We start from the raw sequence: 26,963 nt of genomic DNA, 5'->3' as shown, positions 1-26,963 counted from the left end.
AGAGTAGGAACTCCTGTGAGAGTAGGAACTCCTGTGCCACACTGGAGGCTGCTCACCCAGGAGAGGGGAGTGGGGGGCCCATTGAGGTCCCTGGAAATGGCCTGCCCCACCTCAGCCGCAGTGCATGGCTGGCAACACCCTTTTTCCCTTCTGGGATTTACTGTCTGGTCTTACATTTATCCTGTGTGCAGTTTTACATAGTCGATGCGACACCATTTATATAAAGATGCTTTTTTCAGTTAGTAGTATATTGCAAGCATTTTCTCACACCATTAAATTCTTCTAAACATGAATTTTAATGTCTGTGCAATATTTCATCACATGTATTTAACCATTTTCCCACTGGAAATATAAGTTGACTTAAAAAACATTTTTGGCTATAATAAATGATACTCTGATGAACATCTTTGTCTTAAGATTTTTGTCAGCATTTCTGATTATTTTCTCAGGGTTAATTCTTAAAAGTGGAATTTCTGGTTCAAAGAATACCACAGCTATAAAACTGCATGTATTTTGCTAATTTTCTTTCCAGAAATGCTAAATCAATTTTATATTGATGCATAACAACATGGAATTTCAATTCCTGCTCTGAATAAACCTTTGTTTCATAGAGGATTATTAGAAAATCATCTTTTGGTGACAGATATTTAAAGTAGAAGAATGTATGCAGGCGTGTTGAAATTGTGTGAGGAAAATTTTTTCTTCTCATCCTTTTCATGAAAAGTCAGAATGTAGTGGTTGCGTGGCACCTGCATTTAAAACACTAACTTTAGTCAGCCGATATTCATTGGAAGCCTAGGTTCAAATCATGGCTTTGCCACTTACTAACTTCGTGATTGTGGTCAGGTCAGTTACTCTCTCTAAGTTGTTGTTTCCTTATCTGTAAAGTGAAGAAAATCTTAGCATTGTTATGAGATGGAGATAAGGCATGTGAGGAATCCAGCACTTTGAAAAGAGCTGAGCTTACCATGACAGCAACCATATGTAGCTACTGAACACTTGAAATGGGGCTGGTTCGAATTGAGATGTGCTATACATGTGCAGTGTGCAACACACACTAATTCCAAAGGCTTAGTCCCAAAAAAGAATGCGAACTCTTTATTAATAAAAGAGTTGATTAATTATTAATAAATTTTGATATCATTACCTGTTGAGATACTATTTGAATATCTCGATTTCAAATAAAACACATTATTAAAATTAATTGTAATACATTTATTTTGCTTTTTAAATGCTTTTTCCCTCTTTGAAGTGGCTTATGTTATAATCTTACTGGACAGTACTGCTGTAGAATATAATAGAGGCTGGAGGAGCAATTTTTAGAAGAAAAAGTGGGTTATTTCTCCATTATGGAATTATCCAGTTGTCATCTTATCTTTTGGGGACATTTGATTCTTAGGAAATGATGAGGCATTTGGACAGGGTCCTCTGTTTTGGTCCGGAACGTTTAGAAAGGCTAGAGTAGGGATGATGCATAATCTTTCATTGTTTGTTAGAGGGGTGAGTGGAGAGTTTAAAAATAGCGTCCCCTCCCTCCTCCCCTCCCAATGCTGATCCCTCATGAGTTATTTCTGTTGGCCGCATTAGGAACCTGACATTTGATTCATTCAGTGGGTCCTGCCTAGGTCCTTTAAAACAGAATGGACTGTTAGGAAAAGGCTGCCCTGGGCCATGACAGGCCGAGGAGACCAAGGGGATTGGAATAACCAGTATGGCAAAATGCTTGGTCAAGATCCAGACTCGACGAAGCCTCCAATTGCACATGGTGAACCACTGCAACAGTAATGTGTTTGTTCGTCTGCTGAGACTCGGCTCCAAGGTCACAGCTCGTAACACTGGTATGTGTGGTGCCCTGGGCTGTCATCCTGTTCCTGAAGTGTGCGGGCTTCCAGCTTCCTGCTCACTGCTGGTGGAGAGAGGCCCAGGGTGAATTTGGTGTCAGAGGTTTTTGATAAGGATGAAAAGAGAGAGAGGAAGGGAGAAAAGCAGAGACGAGTGGGAAGGAGGGTGAGCAAGCCAGTGCAAAGGGGAAACAGGAGGGTGTGTTCCAAATGATATAAAGTTGTCATAAATACAAATTACACCCTAGTCAGCAGTGAGTCAGGAGGGAGAGGGAGGCAGTGGTGGTGTGTACCTCCAGATTGTTCCATAACGTGAGAAGATTAGGGAGAAGGCAGAATGGATGATCACAACACGCTCCCCCTCCTTTCATTGTTGAAAGGGTCAGAGCTCAGATCTGCTTGCTTGCTGGGGTGAGGCAGAGCACCACTTTATCCTCAAGGCAGAGCTTTACTCAAAATATCGGCCAAAGAATTGGAACTGACCTTCTGCCAATTTCCTTTTCATTGTAAATATATTTTGTTATTTTATGGTCCTTGAGGGAAATAGGAATTGAAATAGGAACTTAAAAAGTTAGAGCTTACAGCAAGAAAGAAGCTGTGGCTATATGTGTAAATGTGGTTTTTACCAATTGATTAACACAAAATACAACCTGGGAAATGTCTGCAATTGGCTATATCTCATGCACATGTGTGAAACTGACTTCTAAGTGAATTGAGATGAAATTGATTATATTTGTATAATGACATAAGTAGTACATGATGTGTTCTTGTATAAAAGATTTTTTAAAAGAACAAATATATAGATGCTTTCCATTAATACTCCCAATAGTTGATCTATGAATACTGCCACATGGGATATAGGATTTTTTTTTTTTTATAAATGGGATTGTTCAAGATATAGTATTGCAGAATTAGTTTTCTTACTTTGTCATATGACTTGAAGGACTTTCCATATCCATACATATTAATATACATCCTTTTTAGAAATGGCTGGATAATATTAGGTAATATAAAGATATAACTCAAGTTATTTAATTACCAAATTATTGTTGGAAATGGTTATGGCTCGTTTTTTGGCTGTAACAGATGGTACTACAATGCATATGTATACAGAGGCATTTCTCTTTAATAGATGCTTCAAAGTATAATTGTTGGGTTGAAGGATATACAAATTGTAACTTTTAATGGAAATGGGCAAATTATCCTCCAAAAGCAAATACTAACAAGGTGAGTATGAGCTTGTCTATTCCCCCACATAATCACTCACCCTGATATGGCCAGTTTCTTAAAAGTTTTGCAAAATGGTTGAAAGGAAAATGAGATTTCATTGTTTTAATTTGCATATCCCTTTTTATCAGTGAAGATGAGGATCTTTTCGAATCTTTTCATTTCTTCTTTGCAGAACTGCCTATTTGTTTACTTAGTACATTTCTGTTGTGTTTTTGTCCTTTCCTTATAGATTGTAGTATTTCTTTTATAATGTGAATATTAGTCCTTTATATTTTACAAATGTTAGTGTTTTCTCTCCTAATTGGTTCTTGGCTTTCAACTTTTATTTAACCTTAACTTTATGACACAGGCACTTTTTTTTTTTTAAGACAGAGTCTTGCTCTGTTGCCCAGGCTGGAGTGCAGTGGCACCATCTCGGCTCACTGCAAGCTCCACCTCCCGGGTTCACACCATTCTCCTGCCTCAGCCTTCCGAGTAGCTGAGATTACAGGCGCCTGCCACCACGCCCGGCTAATTTTTTGTATTTTTAGTAGAGACGGGGTTTCACTGTGTTAGCCAGGATGATCCCGATCTCCTGACCTCGTGATCCGCCCGTCTTGGCCTCCCATAGTGCTGGGATTACAGGCATGAGCCACCGCGCCTGGCCGACACAGGCACTTTTTATATGCACAGAGAACTTCTGTATGTGCAAACTATTTGCTTTTTGTATATTTTAGGTTTCATTTCTTTTTTTATGTTAGTTTTCCCCATGCCAAGATTATAAAAGTGTTTCCTGTTTTTATTCTTCATAATTAATGCATTTACTTGAACTCTATGAAATTGCTGATAATAACTGCTTATGACCTTCAAAATTGGCAATTTCACATGGTATCCAATTTTTTTTTTAGTTTAACCCTTTATCTTCTTAGGAATTTTTACACATGCATGACATGGTATAGGGATATACCTTCTCCACTCCCACCACAATTGGTTAGCAACTTTTTGCAAAACTTTTTCATAAACAAATTTTCCATTATATTAAAGGGTATATTTCTGAATTATATCTTTTATTATTCCTGCTCCATTACTATACAGTATAGTTTTAATATCAGGTAGGTCAGGTTTCCCCTGCATTGCTTTTTTTTAAAGGAAGTTATACTTTTAGAGTGATTTTTAGGTTCACAGTAAAATTAAAAGGAAGGCATAGAAGTTTTCCACATATGGGGAATTTCCCTCACACATGCTCAGCCTCCCCCATCATCAACATCCCACACAAGATAAGTACATTTGTTACACTTGATGAGCCTGCATTGAGACATCATGACTATCCAAAGTTGATAGTTTGCGTTAGGGTTCACCTTGGTGGTGTACATTCTGTGGGTTTGGACAAATGTTTAATGGCATGTATCTGCCCCTGTTGTATCATACATAATAGTTTGACTGCCCTAAAAGTTCTGTGTTCCACCTATTTCTCTCTCTCTTCCCCTAATTCCTGGCAACCACTGGTCTTTTTATGATATTCATAATTTTGCCTTTTTCAGAATGTCAATTAGTTGGAATCATACAATATGCAGTCTTTTCAGACTGGCTTCTTTCACTTAATAATATGCATATAAGCTTCCTCTATAGCTTTTCATGGCATTTCTTAGCACTGAATAATATTCCATTGTCTGGATGTGCTCACTGATTTATTTTCCAGAGTTTTTGATTATTAATGTGTACATTTACCATTTGTCTTTTTTGAAAGGGTGTTGGGATTTCTATTGAAATTGCATCAAATTTTAGATTAATGAGAGGAGAGCTGAATTTTCAATGTATCAAGGCCACTATTCAGGAACAATATTATGTTTTTCTATTTATTGAGATTTTCTTTTATGCTACTTTGTTATATTTTAACATTGTCCTCATGCAAGTTTTTCAGGCTTCTTGTTATGGATATTCCTGGATATATATGGATGTTTTAATTTGTGCATTTGGCTATTTTGAATGATACTTTCCATTATCATTTTTTATATTTGTCTCTTCTGTATGCAGTAAACCACCTGCTTTAATATGTTGATCTTGCATTCCAACACCTTTTTAAACTCTTATTAATTGTCCTGTTTCATTTTCATCTCTTTTCTATGTAGATAATTCTATTATCTGGAACTAGAGTTTTGTGCCTTACTTTCCAATATTTACACTTCTTATTTTTTGTCTTCATCATATTGCATTATCTAGGGCCAATACTGATGTGTGGTGATAATTCTTTGTAATGTTCCTGACTTTGGTGGGAATTCGTCCAACATTTTGCTATTATATAATGTTTGCCATGACATGTAGTGATTTCTACAATTCTCTGGGAGATATTTCAAGTCCCTGCCTTTCAGGAGATAAAATTTTAGTGGAAAAACCCATAATAAATCTGCAGCACAGTGTAATGACTGACTGTGAAGATAAAGAGATCCACAAGATGGTATGACAGCTGCATCACTTAGGATGCCATCATCCGCAAGTAATGAGGAATTCTAATTAGCACTGGTTTAAATAATAAGGTGATTTATTATCCAAGACAAGTCCAGAGTCAGAGAGGATTCCAGGGTTGAGAACCAGTTTCATTTTATCTCTACATCACTCTTCTCAGTCAGCCAAGCTTCCCCTCATGCCGTTGCTGTCAGCACCATAGGACGGCTGCCAGTTTCTGCTGTTTCTTTCAGCTACAACAATGTCAACAGATGAGGAGTCTGTACCGTTCCAGGATGATCTTCTTAGAAGTAAAAACCTTTCTCAAAAATCCATCCCCTCAGGCCCCCTCCCCTCTTCCCCTTTGATTTTTATTTTCAGGGTTGGCCCATATGCCCGTTTTAAAACCAAATGTGACCAAGAGACTGGAATTACCATGACTGGCTTAGACTAATCATTTGGAGAGAAATGGGCCATAAGGAGTCAACCATGAAAAGTACCAGATAAGTAGCATATATCTCAGTCTGGGAGTGGGGGATAGGAGAGCCTTCCCAGAGGACATAACACATAGGGTCTTAGAGGATGAGTAAGAGCTATCTGGGTGCAGAGGGCATTCCAGGAAGAGGTAGCAGTATGTGCAAAGACACAGAGGCATGACATAGCATGACACATATGGGAACCCCTCAATACATGGGCAGGGAGGAAGCGTATGTGGTAGAGTAATGCTTTTTGTACCAGGCTAAAGAGTTTAATTTAATATTTAACCTGAAAGGCTGAGAAACCTTTTAAGAAGAGGACTGATATAAATAATTAGGCATTTAAAAATGATTATTCTGGAAACAACTTACAAGAAGCTGGACTGAAATCAAGGAAACCAGTTAGGAAGCCATTGCTATCATCCAGTTAAGAAGTGATAAGAATGGAGAGGCAGGGATAACTTTGAAAATGAAGAAGGTGGCAGAGTTTGCAGAAGGTAATGACAGATGTGAGCAGTGCGTGAGAAGAAGTAATTTTGGCCAATCCTTGGATTGCTGATATAAGAAACTGAAGAAAAGATGGTGCCATTTACTACATAGTGTGTGTTATTGGAGGTAAAGAGTTGGGAGGGAGATGATGCATTTGGGTTTGGATGTATTGAAGTTGATGTTCCTATGTACAGTTGCCTGGTAAATCTCATTGGAGGGTTCTGAGTTGAGATAGACCAGAGATTCAGCAACATGGATTTTCCAAACTAAGTTATGTTCTATGTTCTCTGGGAGAATTAATTTGAGAAATATTGAGTTACATGAAACTGATTTCTTCTATTCAGGACCTTGCAGACATTTGTATATACTAGTAGTAATATTATTGAGTGCTTACCAGTGTCAGGCACTTTACATGTATTAACTCAGGTATTCCTCTCCACACAATATCCGCATGCAGTATGTGCTGAAATTTTCCCCATTTTACAGATGAGGAAACTGGGAATAGCACAATTAGGTAATTAAGAAACTGTCGGTGGCAACTAGTACAAAGCCAGGATTCAAACCCAGAAAGGTGACTTCAGAGTTTGGATTTTTAACCTTGATGGTAATATCCAAAAGAGTGATAGAGTGTGCAGTTTTCCAGCTGACCATGGAACACTCTTTTCAAGGGACAGCTGGCAGAACCTTAAGGGACACTGGTGACCTGTAGTACCAGGTTGAACAATACTGTAGTAGCATACTGGAGCCATAAATATGGTTGAAACACCAAGAAAGAGGGTACAGAGCAAGAAGAGCAGAGAGTTTAGGCCCTCACAAGTAGTGAAGAGACTGTGAAGACAGAGGTAGCTTAGAATCATTGGATGGAAACCAAGAGAGTATGGAACCTCAGAGGTCGAGTGATCTGTAGGAGGACAGAAGAAAACACTCATTGGCTTTAGCAATATGGTGATCATTGGAGACTTTGTGAGAGCCATTTCAGCAGGTGGGGAGAGCAACTGACCATGGTGTCAAGATGGTCAGCAAAAGTAGAGGCATAACCAAGAGGCTGGCAAATGATGGCTACTTGGAGAAGAGAGAGTTTAGTCTGCAAGGATGAAGCCTAAGGATGGGGAAAGAAGAACAAGAAGAATGCCAGCCTATGCTGCAAGCCCTGAGTCCCAGGAGAAGATGTTTACATGAGAGGCAGTGTTCCAGATTTCAGCTGGGGAGCAGCGATGGGAGAGTATTAGGATCTGCTGTGTGTGTGTGAGTGTGTGTGTGTGTGTGTGTGTGTGTGTGTGTCTAAGTTTCCTTTTGTGGATACTTTCCTGAGTCACTGGAATGGCTCTTCATAGGTTTTTAATAGAATGAATTGGTGACTTCCAAAGATATTCAGAGGCACCAGGAACATTTGTAGTATTGGATCTTCTGCAGTGTCCATTGCTGAAAGTAAAAACTCTCATCTGGGAAAGTAAATGTCATTCTTAGGATTTTTCTTTAAACCCATGGGACAGGAGTTTTGCTTGAAGTATTAAACTTTATCCTCCAAAAAGGAGCGATAAAGGAGTCACATGTGAGGTTAATGGTATACTATCTTACTAAATTTTAGAAGTCTGCATGCTGCTTATTGTGAATAGAAAACATTTGCGGGACTGATAGAACATGTAGAGAGTATAGTAATAAAGTTTATTTTATTTCCAACCTAAGTCATTAAGTCCCGCAACAGCCAGTGGTTTTTGTGTATGTGTGTGGCTTCTATCGTGGCTATGATACCATCACAGGAGAGCTTACTTATAATTAAGTGATCATAAAGTTTATTTGAGAGTGAAAAGGGAATTTTAACAATACTGCCATACTGACACTATGACAGACATACAGTGGGACTGTTCCAGGCAAATGGGGATGAATGGGCACCCTACATGTAAGGACACCATGGGTTCAGCAGATGAAATGGGGCCAGTAACAGAGAAGCTTCTTCCCCCTTAGTTAAGAAGTGAGAGTCTCTCTGGGCTTCTCAGATCTCCTTCTCTTCAGCCAGCATGGTAAGTTTGGAGAAAGCATGGGCTTTGGAATCAGACAGGCATGGATACAAACCTCCGCTCTGTTGCTTCCTAGCTTTGTGACCTTAACTTGCCTATGCCTCATTTTTCTCATGACTTATGAATATCACATGCTCATATATTTAAAGTATCCAGCCGAGTAGACATTTATTAAAAATCTTAGTGCCCTTGTCTCCTTTTCTTTTTCTACATATAACTTTAAGTAGGACAGTTTATGGACAGACATAGTCTAAGATGGAGCCACAGAATGCTGGACTGGGGAGGGTCTGGTCCATTTTGCAGGTAAAAAGTCCAAGACTATAGAACTGAAGTGGCGTGCCTAATGTTGTTCAGATAGCTGTGGCTTAGCTGGGAACCTGAGTCCAGGTGTCTTAGGCCACTGCTCTTTTCACTCCATCATATTTTCCAGAAGTGGAGTGGTGATCTGCTCTTTTTTCCTCTCCCACTCTTCCTTCACCTTTCTCCTTTTTACCCTGAATTCAAGAGTACAGCATGCCTCCCAGAGCAAGTATTGCCAAGATGATCAACATTAGATCATTCAGTTTAGCCCACCTCAGGAGGAATGGGTCTGGTTAGTAACAACTATGAGACATCTATAGAGACCTGACAATTTCACATGTGCTTGAGCTGTGGTTGTCACACTTTCAGGTCCAGTGTCCCCCTAAAAAACAAAAACCTTGTAATGTTCTCGCTACCATCCTGAGGTGTAACTTTTAGAAAACACAGTCTACCTACACTTAACTAAGTCAAAATAATGCTCTAACTGTAATATAAGGATAAATTAGGAGAAAATTATTTATAATAAGAATTTCCAAAGGTTTTTCTCAAGCATGACTCACTAGAAGGCAGAATCAAAGTGTGAGATACTTTGAATAAGGGGAAAATGGGCATCAAGGGAACCACCCAACAGACGCAGGGTGGTGACATGTGCCATGAGGTAGGCAACTCAACTCCTTAGCATCCCTGATGATGATGTGATATTCTGAACTGCTAAATCCTCAGCAAAGATCTTCCCTGAATTTACCCAGAGGTTGTATTCCTGAAAAACTTATGTTAAAATCCACCCCAAATGCTTTTTGTTTAAATGTAAAACAGAGGTAGATTCTAGATTCAGATCATTATAAATAGGTGTTCCATCTGTATGGATAATATCTGATATTTGACATTTGAAAGTTGTGTGGTATACAAAATAATTCTTCATTTTGTGAAATTCTCCTACACATTTCAGCATGTCTGGCATCCCCGACCCCTACCCATCAAATGACACTAGCCCCTCCAATCATTGTGGCATCTATAAAAGCCTCTATGATCTAAAACACCTTCCTCCCAGCTGAATGGTGGTGCTTTCTTTATACCACTGCTCTGGAGGTTTAATGGGCATTCCATAGTTGGTTTAATGGGCATTCCATAGTTGGATGCCAGCATGGGCTGTCTCAGGGTGCCTCCAAGGGAACTAGTATGGTGGTTCCTAATGATGCCACCCACCAAAGCCTCCTAGCCTGAAGATAGGCTTCATGCTCACGGGGGAGAGAGCAGGAAGTAAGGCTGAAGAAATGTCTGCTGCAGAGTGAACCAGTTTGTTTTCAGCCAGATGACAGCAATGACAGTGGCAGATTTCACATAGGAAAGACATTGCCATGTGGGTTTAGAGTTACTCCAAGGCACCCAGACTCCAGTCTTTACTTAGGAGGTTAGCAAAGTTAAGTGCAAATTGCAGATGATTCATTATATTCTGATGTCACCATATTGTCCCCAAAGTGCTTTCTCTCACTTCGATCCTTTCCACAGCCTTGTGAGATAGTTAAGTGTCATTAGTATCCTCATTTTAAGGCATTTATTCTGCTGACACCCAATATTGCATTGCTTCCATCATAGAGATCATCACCCACAGGCAAACTAGACAAGGGCTGTTAGCCAGGCTCTTTAGCTGTTTTGTGCACGTACAAGCTGCTGGAAACCTCAGCTGTAGCATTTGGATTCTGTTGCAAATATGCTCAGAGTTAACAGAGAGGCTGGTTTCTGAATGTGAATGTGAGCACTGCTCCTTCCATTTTCAGTTACAATTAATTTTACTGTGCACTGAAAAGGTCTCTATATTTTGCTTCAGTAATGAGATGAAGAACAGCTTTTCTAGTAATAGCATCTATCAGTAGCTGCTGAGTAGGTTGTGTTGTGATGCCTGACATATCTTTAGGGCATGCTGTTGTATTGGGGTTTTCAGGAGTGGTGCAGATGGGAATGAGCAGTGTCCAACCTGCTTGACTGTACATGGCAGGCACTCTGTCATCAACGGGCAGTCTTTTCCATCAGTATCTTTTGATTATTGTAATTTCATTTTATACAGTATTTCTTCAAATTAAATAATGCCAACAATGGTATAAAAACATGGTTATATTGCTACACTAAAAGGTAATATTAGTTAACATTATTGAGTGTTTTCTATGGGTGAGAAACTTTATAGCTATTATCTATTTTAATTGGGCTGTGTAATTATATAAATTTGAAAGCAATTTCCTTTTTCTAAATCATTGTCATTTCACTTCTAAAACAAAAAATTATTAAACTTATTAACTGAGCTTTCTGAATATATTCAGGAGGCTTCTCGGATATGGATGAAGTAAATTAGTGAAGCAGTGTAGACAATCTTACTAATTTAGTATTTTGGTGTCTTTGGAAATTCCTTTTTTTTTTTTTTAGAGAAAGAGAGAAGTTTGGCTTTAATTAATTTATCCAGAATTAGCAACCAGAAAATATAAAAAGAAGACATTTTAATTTCAAAATACTTGCAAGGCTTGTGTTTTACAGTTTACACTCAAGATTTTTTCCCCCTCAACTTTTAATTTCAAGGGTACGTGTGCAGGATGTGCAGGTTTGTTACATAGGTAAACGTGTGCCATGTTGGTTTGCTACACAGGTCATCCCATCACCTAGGGCTCAGCATCCATTCCTCCTGATGTTCTTCCTCCCCCAACCCCCTGGCGACAGGCCCCAGTGTGTGTTGTTCCTCCCAATATGTCCATGTGTTCTCATCATTCAGCTCCAACTTTTAAGTGAGAACATGCGGTGTTTGGTTTTCTGTTTCTGCATTAGTTTGCTGAGGATAATGACTTCCATCTCCATCCATGTCCCTGCAAAGGACATGATCTCATTCCTTTTTATGGCTGCATAGTATTCCATGGTATATATGTACCACATTTTCTTTATCCAGCCTATCAGGGATGGGCATTTAGTTTGATTCCACGTCTTTGCTATTGTGAATGGTGCTGCAGTGAACATATGCATGCATGTATCTTTATAATAGAATGATTTATATTCCTTTGGGTATAAACCCAGTAATGGGATTGCTGGGTCAAACAGTATTTCTGCCTCCAGGTCTTTGAGGAATCGCCACACTGTCTTCCACAATAGTTGAACCAATTTACCTTCCCACCAACAGTGTAAAAGTGCTCCTTTTTCTCTGCAACCTTGACAGCATCTGTCATTTTTTGACATTTTAATGATAACCATTCTGGCTGGTGTGAGATGATATCTCATATCTCATTGTGGTTTTGATTTGCATTTCTCTAATGATCATGGATGTTGAGCTTTTTTTTTTTCATATGTTTGTTGGCCACATGCCTGTCTTCTTTTGAGAAGTGTCTGTTTATATCCTTTGCTCACTTTTTTATGGGGTTTTTTTTCCCCTGATAAATTTGTTTAAGTTCCTTGTAGACTGTGGACATTAGACCTTTGTCAGATGGGTAGATTGCAAAAATTTTCTCCCATTTTTTAGGTTATCTGTTTGCTCTGATGATGGTTTCTTTTGCTGTGCTCTTTAGTTTAATTAGATCCCATTTGTCAATTTTTGCTTTTGTTGCAATAGCTTTTGGCATTTTCGTCATGAAATCTTTGCCCATGCCTATGTCCTGAATGGTGTTGCCTAGATTTTCTTCTAGGGTTTTTATAGTTTCGGGTTTTACATTTAAGTCTTTAATCCATCTTAAGTTAATTTTTGTACATGGTGTAAGGAAGGGGTCCAATTCCAATTTTCTGCATATGTCTAGCCAGCACTTCCAGCACCATTTATCAAATAGGAAGTCCTTTCCTCATTGCTTGTTTTTGTCAAGTTTTTTGAAGATCAAGTGGTTGTTGGTGTGCAGTCTTATTTCTGAGTTCTCTATTCTGTTCCATTGGTCTACGTGTCTGTTTTTATACCATTACTATGCTGTTTTGGTTATTGTAGCCTTGTAGTATAGTTTGAAGTCAGGTAGCATGATGCCTCCAGCTTTGTTCTTTTTGCTTAGGATTGTCTTGGTTATTTGGGCTCTTTTTGGTTCCATATGAATTTTAAAATATTTTTGTTTAATTCTGTGAAGAATCTCAATGGTAGTTCAATGGGAATAGCATTGAATCTCTAAATTACTTTGGGCAGTATGGCCATTTTCACAATATTGAGTCATCCTATCCGTGAGCATGGAATGTTTTTCCATTTGTGTCATCTCTGATTTCTTTGAGCACTGGTTTGTAGTTCTCCTTGAAGAGGTCCTTCACTTCCCTTGTTAGCTGTATTTCAAGGTATTTTATTCTTTTTGCAGCAATTTTGAATGGGAGGTTATTCACGATTTGGTTCTCTGCTTGCCTGTTGTTGGTGTATAGGAATGCTAGCTATTTTTGCACATTGATTTTATATCCTGAGACTTTGCTGAAGTTGCTTATCAGCTTAAGGAGATTTGGGGATGAGACGATGGGGTTTTCTAGATATAGAATCATGTCAAATAAAGATAATTTGACTTCCTCTCTTCATATTTGAATACGCTTTATTTCCTTCTCTTGCCTGATTGTGCTGGCCAGAACTTCCAATACTATGTCAAATAGGAGTGGTGAAAGAGGGCATCCTTGTCTTGTGCTGGTTTTCAGGGGGAATGCTTCCAGCTTTTGCCCATTTAGTATGATATTGGCTGTGGGTTTATCACATATGGCTCTTATCATTTTGAGGTATGTTCCTTCATTACTTAGTTTATTGAGAGTTTTTAACATGAAGGGAGGTTGAATTTTATTGGAGGCCTTTACTGCATATATTGAGATAATCATGTGTCTTTTGTCTGTAGCTCTGTTTATGTGATGAATTACAATTATTGATTTGTGTATGTTGAACCAACCTTGCATCCTGGGAATGAAACCAACTTGACTGTGGTGGATAAGCCTTTCGATATGCTGCTGGATTCAGTTTGCCAGTATTTTATTGAGGATTTTTCCATCAATGTTCATCAAGGATATTGGCCCGAAGTTTACTTTTTTCGTTGTATCTCTGCCAGGTTTCAGTATAGGATGATGCTGGCCGCATAAAATGAGTTAGGTAAAAGTCCTTCCTTTTCATCTTTTAGGAATACTTTCAGTATAAATGGTACCAGCTTTTCTTTGTACCTCTGGTAGAATTCAGTTTTAGTTCTGAATCCGTCTTGTCCTGGGCTTTTTTTAATTGGTAGGCTACTTATTACAGCCTCAATTTCAGAACCATTATTGATCTATTCAGATATTCAGTTTCTCCCTGGTTCTGTCTTGGGAAGGTGTATGTGTCCAGGAATTTATCCATTTCTTCTAGATTTTCTAGTTCATGGGCATAGAGGTATTTGTAGTATTTTCTGATGGATGGTTGTATTTCTGTGGGGTCAGTGGTGATATCCCCCTTACCATTTCAGATTGTGTTTATTTGACTCTTCTATTTTTTCTTCTTTATTAGTCTAGCTAGTCTATCTAGTTTATTTTTTTCTAGAATTCAGCGTCTAGATTCATTGACTTTTTGATTTTTTTTTTTTTTGGTGCCTCTATCTCCTTCACTTCTCTCTGATCTTGGTTATTTCTTGTCTTCTGCTAGCTTTGGGGTTTGTTTGCTCTTGGTTCTCTAGTTCTTTTAGTTGAGATGTTACCTTGTTAACTTGAGATCTTTCTAGCTTTTTGTTTTTTGTTTTTGTAAGTGAAAGGTATTTGGAATTTTATCGTGCAATTCTTACAACTTTATTATAAATTTGAAATATTTTTAAAATATTAAAAATATATAAAAAACCAGTGATTCCTCTCAGTTGTTTTTGAAAGTTTCTTTTATTATTATTTTTTTATTATCATACTTTAAGTTCTAGGGTACATGTGCACAACATGCAGGTTTGTTACATATGTATATATGTGCCATGTTGGTGTACTGCACCCATTAACTTGTCATTTACATTAGGTATATCTCCTAATGCTATCCCTCCCCCTTCCCCCCACCCCATGACAGGCCCCAGTGTGTGATGTTCCCCTTCCTGTGTTCAAGTGTTCTCATTGTTCAATTCCCACCTATGAGTGAGAACATGCGGTGTTTGGTTTTCTGTCCTTGTGATAGTTTGCTGAGAATGATGGTTTCCAGCTTCATCCATGTCCCTACAAAGGACATGAACTCATCATTCTTTATGGCTGCATAGTATTCCATGGTGTATATGTGCCACATTTTCTTAATCCAGTCTATCATTGATGGACATTTGGGTTGGTTCCAAGTCTTTGCCAGTGTGAATAGTGCCGCAGTCAACATATGTATGCATGTGTCTTTATAGCAGCATGATTTATAATCCTTTGGGTATATACCCAATAATGGGATGGCTGGGTCAAATGGTATTTCTAGTTCTAGATCCTTGAGGAATTGCCACACTGTCTTCCACAATGGTTGAATTAGCTTACAGTCCCACCAACAGTGTAAAAGTGTTCCTATTTCTCCACATCCTCTCCAGCACCTGTTGTTTCCTGACTTTTTAATGATCACCATTCTAACTGGTGTGAGATGGTATCTCATTGTGGTTTTGATTTGCATTTCTCTGATGGCCAGTGACGATGAGCATTTTTTCATGTGTCTGTTGGCTGCATTAATGTCTTCTTTTGAGAAGTGTCTGTCATATCTTTCGCCCACTTTTTGATGGGGTTGTTTGTTTTTGAGATCTTTCTAGCTTTTTGATGTGGGCATTATAAATTTCCCGCTTAATGCTGTTTTAGCTGTATCCCAGAGATTCTGGTACATTGTCTCTTTGTTCTCATTAGTTTTAAAGAACTTCTTGATTTCTGCCTTAATTTCATTATTTACCCAAGAGTCATTCAGTAACAGGTTGTTCAATTTCCATGTAGTTGTGTGGTTTTGAATGAATTTCTTAATCTTGAGTTTTAATTTGATTGCACTGTGGGCTGACAGACTGTTACGATTTCAGTTCTTTTGCATTTCTTGGAGAGTGTTTTACTTCCAATTATGTGATCAATTTTAGAGTAAGTCTCATGTGGCAATGAGAATATATCTTCTTTTTAATTTAGGTGGAGAGTTCTGTAGATATCTACCATGTCCACTTGATCTGGAGCTGAGTTCAGGTCCTGAATATCTTTGTTAATTTTCTGTCTCCATGATCTATCTAATATTGTCAATGGAGTGTTAAAGTCTCCCACTATTATTGTGTAGAGTCTAAGTCTCTAAGCACTTGCTTTTGTAGGTCTGTAAGCACTTGCTTTATGAATCTGGGTGCTCCTGTATTGGGTGCATATATATTTGGGATAGTTAGCTCTTCCTGTTGAACTCTATCATTATGTAATGACCTCCTTTGTCTTTTTTGATCTTTGTTGGTTTAAAGTCTTTTTTGTCAGAATCTAGGATTGCAACCCCTGCTTTTTTTCTGTTTTCCATTTACTTGGTACATTTTCCTTCATCCCTTTATTTTGAGCCTATGTGTGTCTTTGCACATGAGATGGGTCTCTTGAAGACAGCATATTGATGGGTCTTGGCTCTTTACCCAGTTTGCCATTCAGTTTCTTTTACTTGGGGCATTTAGCCCATTTACATTTAAGGTTAGTATTGTTATGTGTGAATTTGATCCTGTCATGATGCTAGTTGGTTATTTTGCAGACTTGTTTATATGGTTGGTTCATAGTGTCACCAGTCTGTGTAGTTCAGTGTGTTTTTGTAGTGGCTGGAAATGGTTTTTCCTTTCCATATTTAGTACTTCCTTCAGGAGCTCTTGCAAGGCTGGTACAGTGGTGGCAAATTCCCTCAGCATTTGCTTTTCTAAAAAGAATCTTGTATTTCCTTCACTTATGAAGCTTTGTTTGGCCAAAGATGAAATTCTGGGTTGGAAGTTCTTTTCTTTAAGAATGTTGAATATTGGCCCCCAATCTCTTCTTGCTTGTAGGGTTTCTGCTGAGCTGCTGTTAGTCTGATGAGTTTCCCTTTGTAGGTGACCTGGCCTTTCTCTCTGGTTGCCCTTAACATTTCTTCTTTCATTTCGAACTTGGAGAATCTGATGATTATATGTCTTGGGGATGATCTTGTGGAGTAATGTACTGGGGTTCTCTGCATTTCCTGAGTTTGAATGGTGGCAGGTCTTGCTAGGTTGGGGAGGTTCTCCTGGATGATATCCTGAAGTATATTTTCTAACTTGGTTCCATTCTTCGTGTATCTTTCAGTTACCTCAGTCAGAATCAGGGATAGGTTCAGGCTCTTTACATAATCGCATATTTCTCAGAGGTTTTGTTCATTATTTTTTATTCCTTTTACTCTATTCTTGTCTGCCTGTCTTATTTCAGAAAGATAGTCTTCAAGCTCTAAGATTCTTTGCTCAACTTGGTCTATTCTGCTATTGATACTTGTGATTTCATTGTGAAGTTCTTGTGTTGTGTTTTTCAGCTCCATCAGGTCCATTATGTTCCTCTGTAACCTGGCTATTCTGGCTATCAGCCCCTGTATTGTATCATCGTGAGTCTTACCTTCTTTGCATTGGGTTAGAACATACTCCTTTAGCTCAGTGATGTTCGTTATTACCCACCTTCTGAAGCCTACTTCTGTCAATTCATCCATCTCAGCCTTAGCCCAGTTCTGTGCCCTTGCTAGAGAGGTATTGTGGTCATTTGGATGAGAAGAGGCATTATGGTTTTTTCCGTTTTCAGTGTTTTTGCATTGATTCTTTTCATCTTTGTGGGCTTATCTATCTTCGATCTTTGTGGTTGCTGACCTTTGAATGAAGTTTTTGTGGGGTCTTTTTTGTTGATGTTGTTGTTTTCTGTTTGTTTGTTTTTCTTTTAACAGTCAGGCCACTCTACTCTAGGGCTGCTGCAGTTTGCTGGGGCTCTGCTTCAGACTCCAGTTGCCTTAGTTTCTTCTATCCCTGTAGGTATCACCAGTGAAGGCCATGAAACAGCAAAGATGGCAGCCAGCTTCTTCCACTGGAAGCTCCATCCCAGGGGTGTACTGACTTGTTGCTGGCCTGCATGCACCTGTAGGAGGTGGCTGGAGACCACCTGTTGTGAGGAGTTCCCACTCAGTCAGTAGGACTGGGCTCACAGACCCACCCAAAGAAGCAGTCTGACCTCTTTTTGGTAGAGCATGTGTGCTGCATTGGCCAGGATCCTTTCTCATTCAGACTGCCTCTGTTTCCAAAGCAGGCAGACTGGAACAGCTGAGTGGACCAAACCACAGAAATGGTGGCTGCCCCTTCCCCTGGGAGCTCCATCTCAGGGAGAGATCAAAGCTCTGTCTGTAGAACCCTGGCTGGAATGGGTGAAGCCCCCACAAGGAAGTCCTATCCAGTGAGGAGAAATGGATTGGGGTCCCACTTAAGAAAGCTGTCCAGCCACAATCTGGCAAGACAGCTGTGCTGCATTGTGGGGTACCCTTCCTCTTCTGGTCTATCTCTGTTCTCCACAGCCAGCAGGCTGGAGCAACTGAGTCAACTAAGCTGCATAGATGGTAGCCATCCCTTTCCCCAGGAACTTGGACCCATCTCAAGCAGACTCCAACCTACTGCCATTAGCTGGCTGGGATTCCAAGCCAGTGGGTCTTAACTTGTGAGGTGCCATGGAAGTGGGGCCCACAGAATGAGGCTACCCGGGTCCCTGGATTCAACCACCTTCCTAGGGATATGTACAGATTTCCTGCCTTGCCAGGGATCCTGGGGCCAGAGTATGTAAAACTCCTGGGTCACTGTGTGTGCCTGAGTGGCTGCTCTGCCGAGACTCCACACAGCTCTGTGTATCAGACCCAAGGCCCTGGTGGCCTGGGCTCATAAGGGCATCTCCTGATCCGCAGGTTGCAAAGATCCAAAGGAGAACTGTGGTTTCCTGGGTGGGGTCACACAATCACTCAACACTGCAGTTGGCTGGGGGTGGGGGTGGGGTCTCCTTTGCTTCTGTGCATCTTCCAGGTGGGCCATCACCCCTTCTTCTGCTTTTCTTTATTCTCTGTGGGTTGAGTTGTTTGCCCAGTCAGTCCCAATGCGAGAACCTGGGTATCTCAGTTGAAGGTGCTGCATTTACTAGCCCCTTTTTATTCATCTCCATGAGTGCTGCAGACCACAGCTGCCTCTAATTGGCCAGCTTGGGTTCCAGCATTCTGAGTACCTGTTTTCAAGTCTTTGGAGTATGTACCTGGGAGTGGTATTGCTGGGTCATCTGATAACTTTATGTTTGATTTTTTGAGGAACTGTCCATTTTTTTCTCACAATGGCCAGAACCATTTATAGTTTCACTGGCAATATGCAGGGTTCTAATGTCTTCACATCCTCACCAACACTTGTTATCTTCAGTTTTTAAAAAAGCTGTTGCCATCTGAGTAGGCATAAAGTAGCATCTTATTGTGGTTTTGACTTGCATTTCCCTAATGATTAATGATGTTCAGCATACTTTCATGTGCTTGTTGACCTTTTGTATATTTCTTGTATTTTTATGGTATTTTTCATTTGGACTTCTCAGTGCTATCAGACTAGAGCTATCATGAAATATCTGTTGATTTTTGAATGATAAAACCAGTAAGTTATGCCTCTACACCTTGAAGAGAGAAAAATCACATAATTTCATTAAAAGCTGGTTTATGGTTCCCGAAATGCACCTGGCTGCCATTTTGATTGTATGGTAGATCCATCCTGGAGGACACTTCTTTGATGCTAACTTTATTTCCCACTATGGATCCAAGACTCAAAATTAGCAGAGTTAGCCCTAGGTCTGACCATAGGTAACTCGATTTCCCATCAGTAAAATGAGGCATTGAGAAACACCTCTCTCTCAATAAACATTAGAAAAAGTTCTTACCCTTTGATTAAGCAATTTCCCTTCTAGCATCTACCTATAGCAAATGAACTAAAACAAGAGGGGAAAAAAAGCTTTATATGTAAAGATGTCTCTTATAGCATTTTCTCCTTACAACTGCAAAGCAATCTAAATGTTTGACAATAGGCAACTAATTTATTGCATAACTAAATAAAAAATTCGGCAGCTTTTATAAATAATACCAATGGGAATTTGTTTAAACATAGAAAACATTTACTTTAAAATTTCAAATGCAAGGAGCATGATTTAAGCTTGGGTATATAATATGATTGCAAATATATAAAACTAGAACACAAAATTGTGTCTAGAATGAAGACTAGAAAGCAATACATCAGAATAATAAAGAGATTGTCATTGAATGACAGATTCTGTAGTTTTACTATAATATATTGGGTGATATTGTTGACCTCTAAAAAAACAGTGCTCATAATTATAATAGTGAATTTATTGTCATTTTATTCAAGCAAACATGGCCCAAGGTTCAAGGTTTGCAGATCAAAATTGCACACCTAAATGTTGTAAATATTGCCAACCATTTGAGAAGTGTTGGTTAGTTTGAGTTTAGCATGTTGACCTTTGAACTTATGGTACAGGGTCTTTTACTATAATACGACTTTGTTACAACTAGGGGATACCACAGAATAATTTCATAGATTGCTTGAATCCCATTAGTTTTTTGTTTTTCTGTTTCTTCCTGCAGATTTTTGTGGGAAAATCTGAAATTTTAAATTTAGAAAAAAAAATGTCTCTTTACAGGTGTTCCATTGCCTAAAGAGGAGAACATTTCTGCTCCCTTGATCTCCAGCTCCCCAGTGAAGGCAGCCCGGGAGTATGAAGATCCCCCTAGTGAAGAGGAAGATAAAATAAAAGAAGAACCTTTAACCATCTCTGAACTAGTGTACAACCCAAGTGCCAGCCTGCTCCCCACCCCTGTGGACGAGGATGAGATTGACATGCTCTTTGACTGTCCTTCTAGGCTTGAGTTGGAAAGAGAAGACACAGATTCATTTGAGGATCTGGAAGCAGATGAAAACGCCTTTTTGATTGCTGAAGAAGAGGAGCTGAAGGAGGCTCGCCGTGCTTTGTCGTGGAGCTATGACATTCTGACTGGCCATATTCGGGTGAACCCACTGGTCAAGAGTTTTTCCAGGCTCCTTGTGGTGGGCCTGGGACTGCTGCTCTTTGTATTTCCCCTGCTCCTCCTCCTTTTGGAGTCAGGTATTGATCTCTCCTTCTTATGCGAAATCCGCCAGACACCAGAGTTTGAGCAGTTTCACTATGAATACTACTGTCCCCTCAAGGAGTGGGTGGCTGGGAAAGTCCACCTCATCCTCTACATGCTGGGTTGCTCATGAAGTTAATCTCTCACATGACTAAGGGCTATATTCAATGCTAGTGATTTTTTTTTTTTCAGCAAATGCCTGGTTCTGAAGGGTCATGGGGCTGTCAACAGGTGTTCCTTACTCATAATGGATTATTCAAACCTTTAAGTTAGCTTTCCATAATTCACTGCACTTAAATAAGTTTAAATCAAATACAGTTATTTTAGTTACAGGTTAGGAAGATGGTCTTTAAATAACCAAAAATATGTTTATTTTTTATTATAGTGTAGACATACCCTTCATCTATTATATCATAATACATGATACATTGGACTGAATTAGATTTTCCCATTTCTAATAGTTGGCACCATTATAAGCTATAAGGTTCAGAATCAGAATTTTAGTAACAACTCAAGAGAAAGTTGTTGAATATAATCCTTAGTGAAAACAGTGTCCTCTAACCAATGCCTATACAACTAAATTTATGCTGGGTTTTTGGTTCTGTTTTTTTAAAAATATTTTTATGTGTTCAAACTATTTTGGTAAATTTTTAGCAAAAAAAAAAAAAAAAAAGAAGCCTCCTGGAGTTATTTACATGTACAGATTGTAAGACTAATGCACAAAAGGTATATCAGAATTTTTTTAATGTTTTGGCACTACTTTGTTTTTAAAAATATTTTTGGCTGAACAATACCATAATTTGTTATGATCTGCATAGGAGATAGAAAATGGGTAGAAAGACACTATAGTAAGTAAGCTGCTAAAACAGAGGATGGAACTGGAGGATGTAGAAACTGAGAGCATCAAGTGGACTCAGGGTGGTCCATTTTTCAAAGTATTTGGACAAGAGGACTTGTTATTTTCATTTGTATTCTGTCCGTATATTTTGGCTGGAGAAGCAGATGTTTTAAAAAGAAAGTGAGAGTTTAAAGGAAAAAAGGTAACAGATGTACTAGTCAGTTGCATCTCAGTGTACATTAACCCAAGAGTGAAGGCAGATAGGAACTGGAGAAATGGAAAGTGGCAAAAATGAGTTCTGGTGAGGCTGGCAGGCAAATGGTGACAGGCGAATGGTCTATTTTATGAAAGTGATGGTGATGCCAGCGTTCGATGATGTGAAGAGCAGTGCAGTCGCTGTCCGAGTTAACATGAACATGTTTAAGTGGATCTAAATAAAAGTGGAGAAACTTTAAGGTAAATATTTTGATCCCTCATGCCATTTGTTGTGATTCTGTAGAAGAAACTTCAAAAGTGTGTTTGTATGTGAGTGTGCGTGTGTGTGTGTGTGAGAGAGAGAGAGAGAGAATATGAATGGCTTTTTGATACATGTCCATGATCATGTTTTGCCATGGTCATTATACTCCTTTCCTTTCCCAGTTGTTTTAAAATTTGACTTCCATAGAGAAACTGGAGAGGCCTCATGAGATGACATACCAGTTCAGCCTGGGTAAAGTAGTGACATGACCCTAACCAGACTGTAGAGGGGACCAGTGCTCTAGTACCTTCCTTGATACCGTTAAATCCATGATGGAAAGGATTTAATCCAACAATTTAATGGTATCAAGGAAGGTACTAGAGCATTGTACCATCAGCAACGTACTGATGGCTTCCCATGCAGACTACCTGCTGATACTGTGTTATGTGGGAGAAAGATAAGAATCTAGAGCTTATGCCATGGAGCATAGAGCTTCTCCGTGGATTGAAAACATTCCACTGCCCTAATGTACAAAGATACAGGGCCCACTTGGAATCGTTCTCTCTAGCTAATGACATTCCAACCCTATCATTAGCATGATTTCTAAATTGGGCATTCCATTTCCACTCACTCAGTGGAGCTCTGAGTGCTTCACTGGACATTTAATTTTGGAAATGAGTTTTGAAACTCAGTTCGTGAAGCCTGCAGTCGAGCAAATGACTATATATTTGCCATTAAGTTTGAGGGGTTTCCTTTCCTACATGCTTTCAGTGATTTATTTTGCTCTTTAAATAAAGATTGTTTGTTTACTACCTGAAAAGTTGATACTGATTTAGAAATATATTTTCTGTGATTGGAATCCTCAACAATTTATTTTGGAAGCTTGCAGATGGCTAGCTTTGAAATTGAAATTTGTGTTTTTCTCCTTTTCTCATACGACTTCTAAGTCATCCTTTCTGACATAAGGCAACTTCAGTGTAGTCTGCACAAAATTAGTCCCCTTCTGATCATGTGTCATATAATTTTCTCTAAAGTTCTGACTATGACAAATCATCTGGCCCTCAGTCTTTCAAAATAATATTATATAATATTTTTTAAATTATGGAAATAACATATTTTCCATTGTAAAATACTTAAAAAATATGATAGTATAAATATCACATGTAATCCAACCATGCAGATTTATCTTAAGGAGTAATAAATATATTATTTTAACATTTCCAGCTAACATCTCTTTTCTCTTAGGTGGAAACTTCATTGTTGAATAGAAATGTTTTTAAGTGAAGAAGTTGACAGAATAGGGTCTGCTGAATTTAAACAGCCATCAAAAGTTAAACTGGAATCTTGAAATGCCATTTGCTCGGCATAGAATCAGAGCCTTTTAGAAACATCCATTTAAGTTTTGTTAGAAGATAGTCACCAGTTGCCTGAATCGAATGAGGAAAAGCCTGCTTCCAGAGATGGACAGTATATTATAGAGTGAGATACAGAGTTTAAAGCAAGTGTGTGAGTATATGTATAGTCCATATTATTGGTATATGAATCTGTATATATGTGTGTCTTTGAATAGACACAACATATATGCCCCTCATGCATAATTGTGCTTATTTTGCCCTAATTGAGGAATTTGAGACGTATTATTGGTTCTTCTCCCTCTCAGATACTATGGTGGGTAAAACCCACAGCCTGAAAGGGTTAAATTTTCCATAAATGCCACTGAGTGTACATTTGTGGATATAAATAAATATATATAATACACACACACATATGGCAAATACATATACACACACAATATTGCCTTTAGTGCTAATGCAAGTTGGATCATGAAAACAATGTAGGTAAAGTATGTATTTGTCTGTGCTTGAAAAATATTGTAAAATGTTATGTATTTGGAATATATTTTGTGGTTTGTCTAATATTTATAAACACAACTCGGGGTGAATTCACAATGAGTTTATTTCATTGAAATACTAGAGCTATGGGGGCCATGTTACTGTGATTGGAGCCTTACCTTTGTATAGTGAAATTTGCATTTCTATGTCAACATCCAGATTGTTTTATATGTTAATATGGTGGCAGGAATCCCTAATAAAAATACTCTGGGGTAAAATTTTTTGCAATCATTCAGTTTTATTTAAAGTAAAGTTGTATAGTCAGGTTGTTGGAAACTATAAAAGGATTCCCTCTAGGACCATGAAATGAGGTCAACATATAATGGTGATAGTATTAAAAAAAATGTCCCAGGTAATAGATTAGATTAACCCTTTGCAGAAGGCATCCAGGCCCAAAGCAGGAATACTAGCACTGAAAATGTGCTCAAACATAAAATAAACCTTGATCTAATTCATGATATTAAGTTAACCAGAGAACTAGAAAAGCACAGAAAAAATAGAAGAGGGGTATTCTGACTGACAGATAGGAGCATGGATTTCAGAGTGCTAGAAATTAATATGTTATCATCACTGGCCAGAAAAGGGTGCCTTCCTGCGCCAGAGAGAGCTGCATGAGACTCAACTCTGTGACACTTGCCATTAAACTTCTCTATCTGTCTGTTCATGCACCCTGGAAGAATCTCACGATTCCGCTTCTTTTTCTTTTTTTTTGAGATGATGGAGTTTTGCTCTTGTTGCCCAGGCTGGAGTGCAATGGTATGATCACGGCTCACCGCAACCTCCTCCTCCTGGGTTCAAGCAATTCTCCTGCCTCAGCTTCCTGAGTAGCTGGAATTACAGGCATGCACCACCATGTCCAGCTAATTTTTTGTATTTTCAGTAGAGGTTGGGTTCCTCTGTGTCAGTCAGGCTGGTCATGATTCCACTTCTATCCTCCCCTCTGCCCAGCATAGCCTTGACAGGTCTTCTGCTTAGATTTGGCGCAAAGCTAACAACTCCATACCTAACAGTTAAACCAAAAGGTGTTACTTGGAATGAAACAAAAGGGGTAGGGGAGTTCTCTTAATTGCAGGAATACAATAGAAGTCAAGCAGAATTGGCCCTTAGCTATGGTGGCCTCATGCCTTATTCAGCAGTCCTTAGAAGTACAGGCTCTAGACTACAGGCAAGAAAAGGAATTCAGTGATTAGCATTCAGATGTGAGGAAGCTTATAGACCTATAGTTCTGACTCCAGCATCTCAAGCCAGTGCCTTTGGGTTAGTGTCTGCTGACCCAAAAGGCTCACACAAAATGGCGCTTGGCCACTTACTCATTGAGCAGTTCATTGAACTCCTGACCCAATGACACTGCCTGGAGGAAACTCCTCTTGCTTTATTCATACATTTTCTCCTTAGCCAAATAGAGGAAGACTCTCCCACCAACATTCCCACCCTGGAGAAAAAGTACTGGGGAGAGTCTTCCACCCCTGGGGTGACTTCTGGGATGGTTGTGGTTGACGGGGCTTGAGTCCCTCTGGGCCATTCTCTACAGGGTGGAGACAATGTGCTGAAGGTCGCTGCTTACTTGTCCTCCTGCTTCTTTTCTCTCTCCCTCTCTCCTTTTCTCTTGGACCTGCATTTGGGCTTCCAGTCTCCATGCAGTAAACAGACCCAGCAGAACCTGCCCGTGGTGAGCTCAGCCAAGACTCGGCTCTCCATGTTCCAGCCTCCGTCTGTGACTGGGTGGGTAAGTTCGGTGGGCCCCACCCAGTGGGCTCGGCAGCCGTCACTTCACAGAAGAAGAAAGGAACCTTGCTTAGGCCTCTGATCCCAGCTGTGCTCTCCAATCCATTAATAAAGCTGCTTTTAACCCTCTCCTGGCCATTGTATCTATTATCTACTGGGAACTGGGGTGGCGGCAGGGATGGTGGTGAATATTTTGGATCTCGGCAACCTCCAATGTTACAAGCAAGGAGAGAGTGGAGAAGGATGCTCCTGGCTGAACCTCAGGCATCAGAGGATGGTCTGCCACTGACATCAGCCCTGAGAGTTCTTGCCAATGGGTGAGAGAGATTATCCGTTATTATTAGTAAAGAACAGAAGGTTGGTTGGAATCACACATCCCTATTCTTTACCTTTAGTTGATGCTTATTCCAAATTTCTCTCTGGAAAGGGAAATGAGGCCATTTTCAATGTTATAAAGGAAAACGCTTAGTAGGACAAAAGTATGCTTTCTTTGGGTGCCAAGTACTGAAACATGGCTTGCAAATTCCAGCAGCTTCTCCAGAAAAAACACCCATTGCCTGATTCCTCTCACCCACAGACTTATGATTATGATCATTGTCTTTCCACGGAGACCACCCTTCAAGGGTGAGAACACACAAACTAACATTAGTTTCTACTTCCCTTGGCAGCTACATTCTTCATAAGTTAGGAAGTTAGTGTTCTGATTTAAGCATCCGTCTCTTGGAATTTCCTTGGTTTGAATCAACTCCCATCCTCTCCTCAATCAGCCTGAGTTTCCTAACACCCTGATTTTCTGGTTCTGCAAGGTTGTGAACCAGACCCTGAAGAGGGGTGGCCACACAAAGGCACTGCTCCCAGCTCATAGGGTTACCATATAATTTATCATTCAAACCTGAACTCTTTTGGGAGTAAAAGGGGATGTTTTTAATGATGATGTCATAGCAACAGGTGTTACTAGGACTGTTCCAGGCACTCGACCTGTAGGACTTTGCCTGATTAACTAGATGCCATCTCTCAAAAACTCCTGCAGTATGTTTCTCTATAGTGTTGACAAAATAAAATAGGGAAGAATTGTTGCTCTATAGTTGTTCTACTTCCCATCAAGAGTCAGATTAAAATTCACCAAAATTCATTACATCGTGTTTTGATGTGAGAGTATAAATTACAGAGAAGATTATTTTATGTGACCTTCTGGCATTAATGCTACATACTCAATTTGTTTGTTTGTTGTTGTTTGTTTGTTTTTTGAGA

General features: G+C 39.3%; 1 protein-coding gene across 6 annotated transcripts in view; it reads left to right on the top strand.

The window, feature by feature from the left end:
• The window catches only part of FRMD3 (FERM domain containing 3), a 296,678-nt gene extending 270,837 nt beyond the window's left edge, over positions 1 to 25,841 (top strand). For 2 of the 6 annotated variants that reach the window (XM_008962652.4, XM_034967514.2), the window contains exon 14: positions 20,335 to 25,611. In XM_008962652.4, coding sequence (XP_008960900.3) covers positions 20,335 to 20,933 — 599 coding nt within the window. In that variant the 3' untranslated portion in view covers positions 20,934 to 25,611. The other 4 variants (XM_034967512.3, XM_063593988.1, XM_003810300.4 and 1 more) reach the window with 4 other exon arrangements.
• The last annotated feature ends 1,122 nt before the right edge of the window (positions 25,842 to 26,963 follow it).

The sequence above is a fragment of the Pan paniscus genome, chromosome 11, assembly GCF_029289425.2.
Source record: "Pan paniscus chromosome 11, NHGRI_mPanPan1-v2.0_pri, whole genome shotgun sequence".
Taxonomy (NCBI): domain Eukaryota; kingdom Metazoa; phylum Chordata; class Mammalia; order Primates; family Hominidae; genus Pan; species Pan paniscus.
This window is presented reverse-complemented; position numbering and strand designations above follow the sequence as displayed.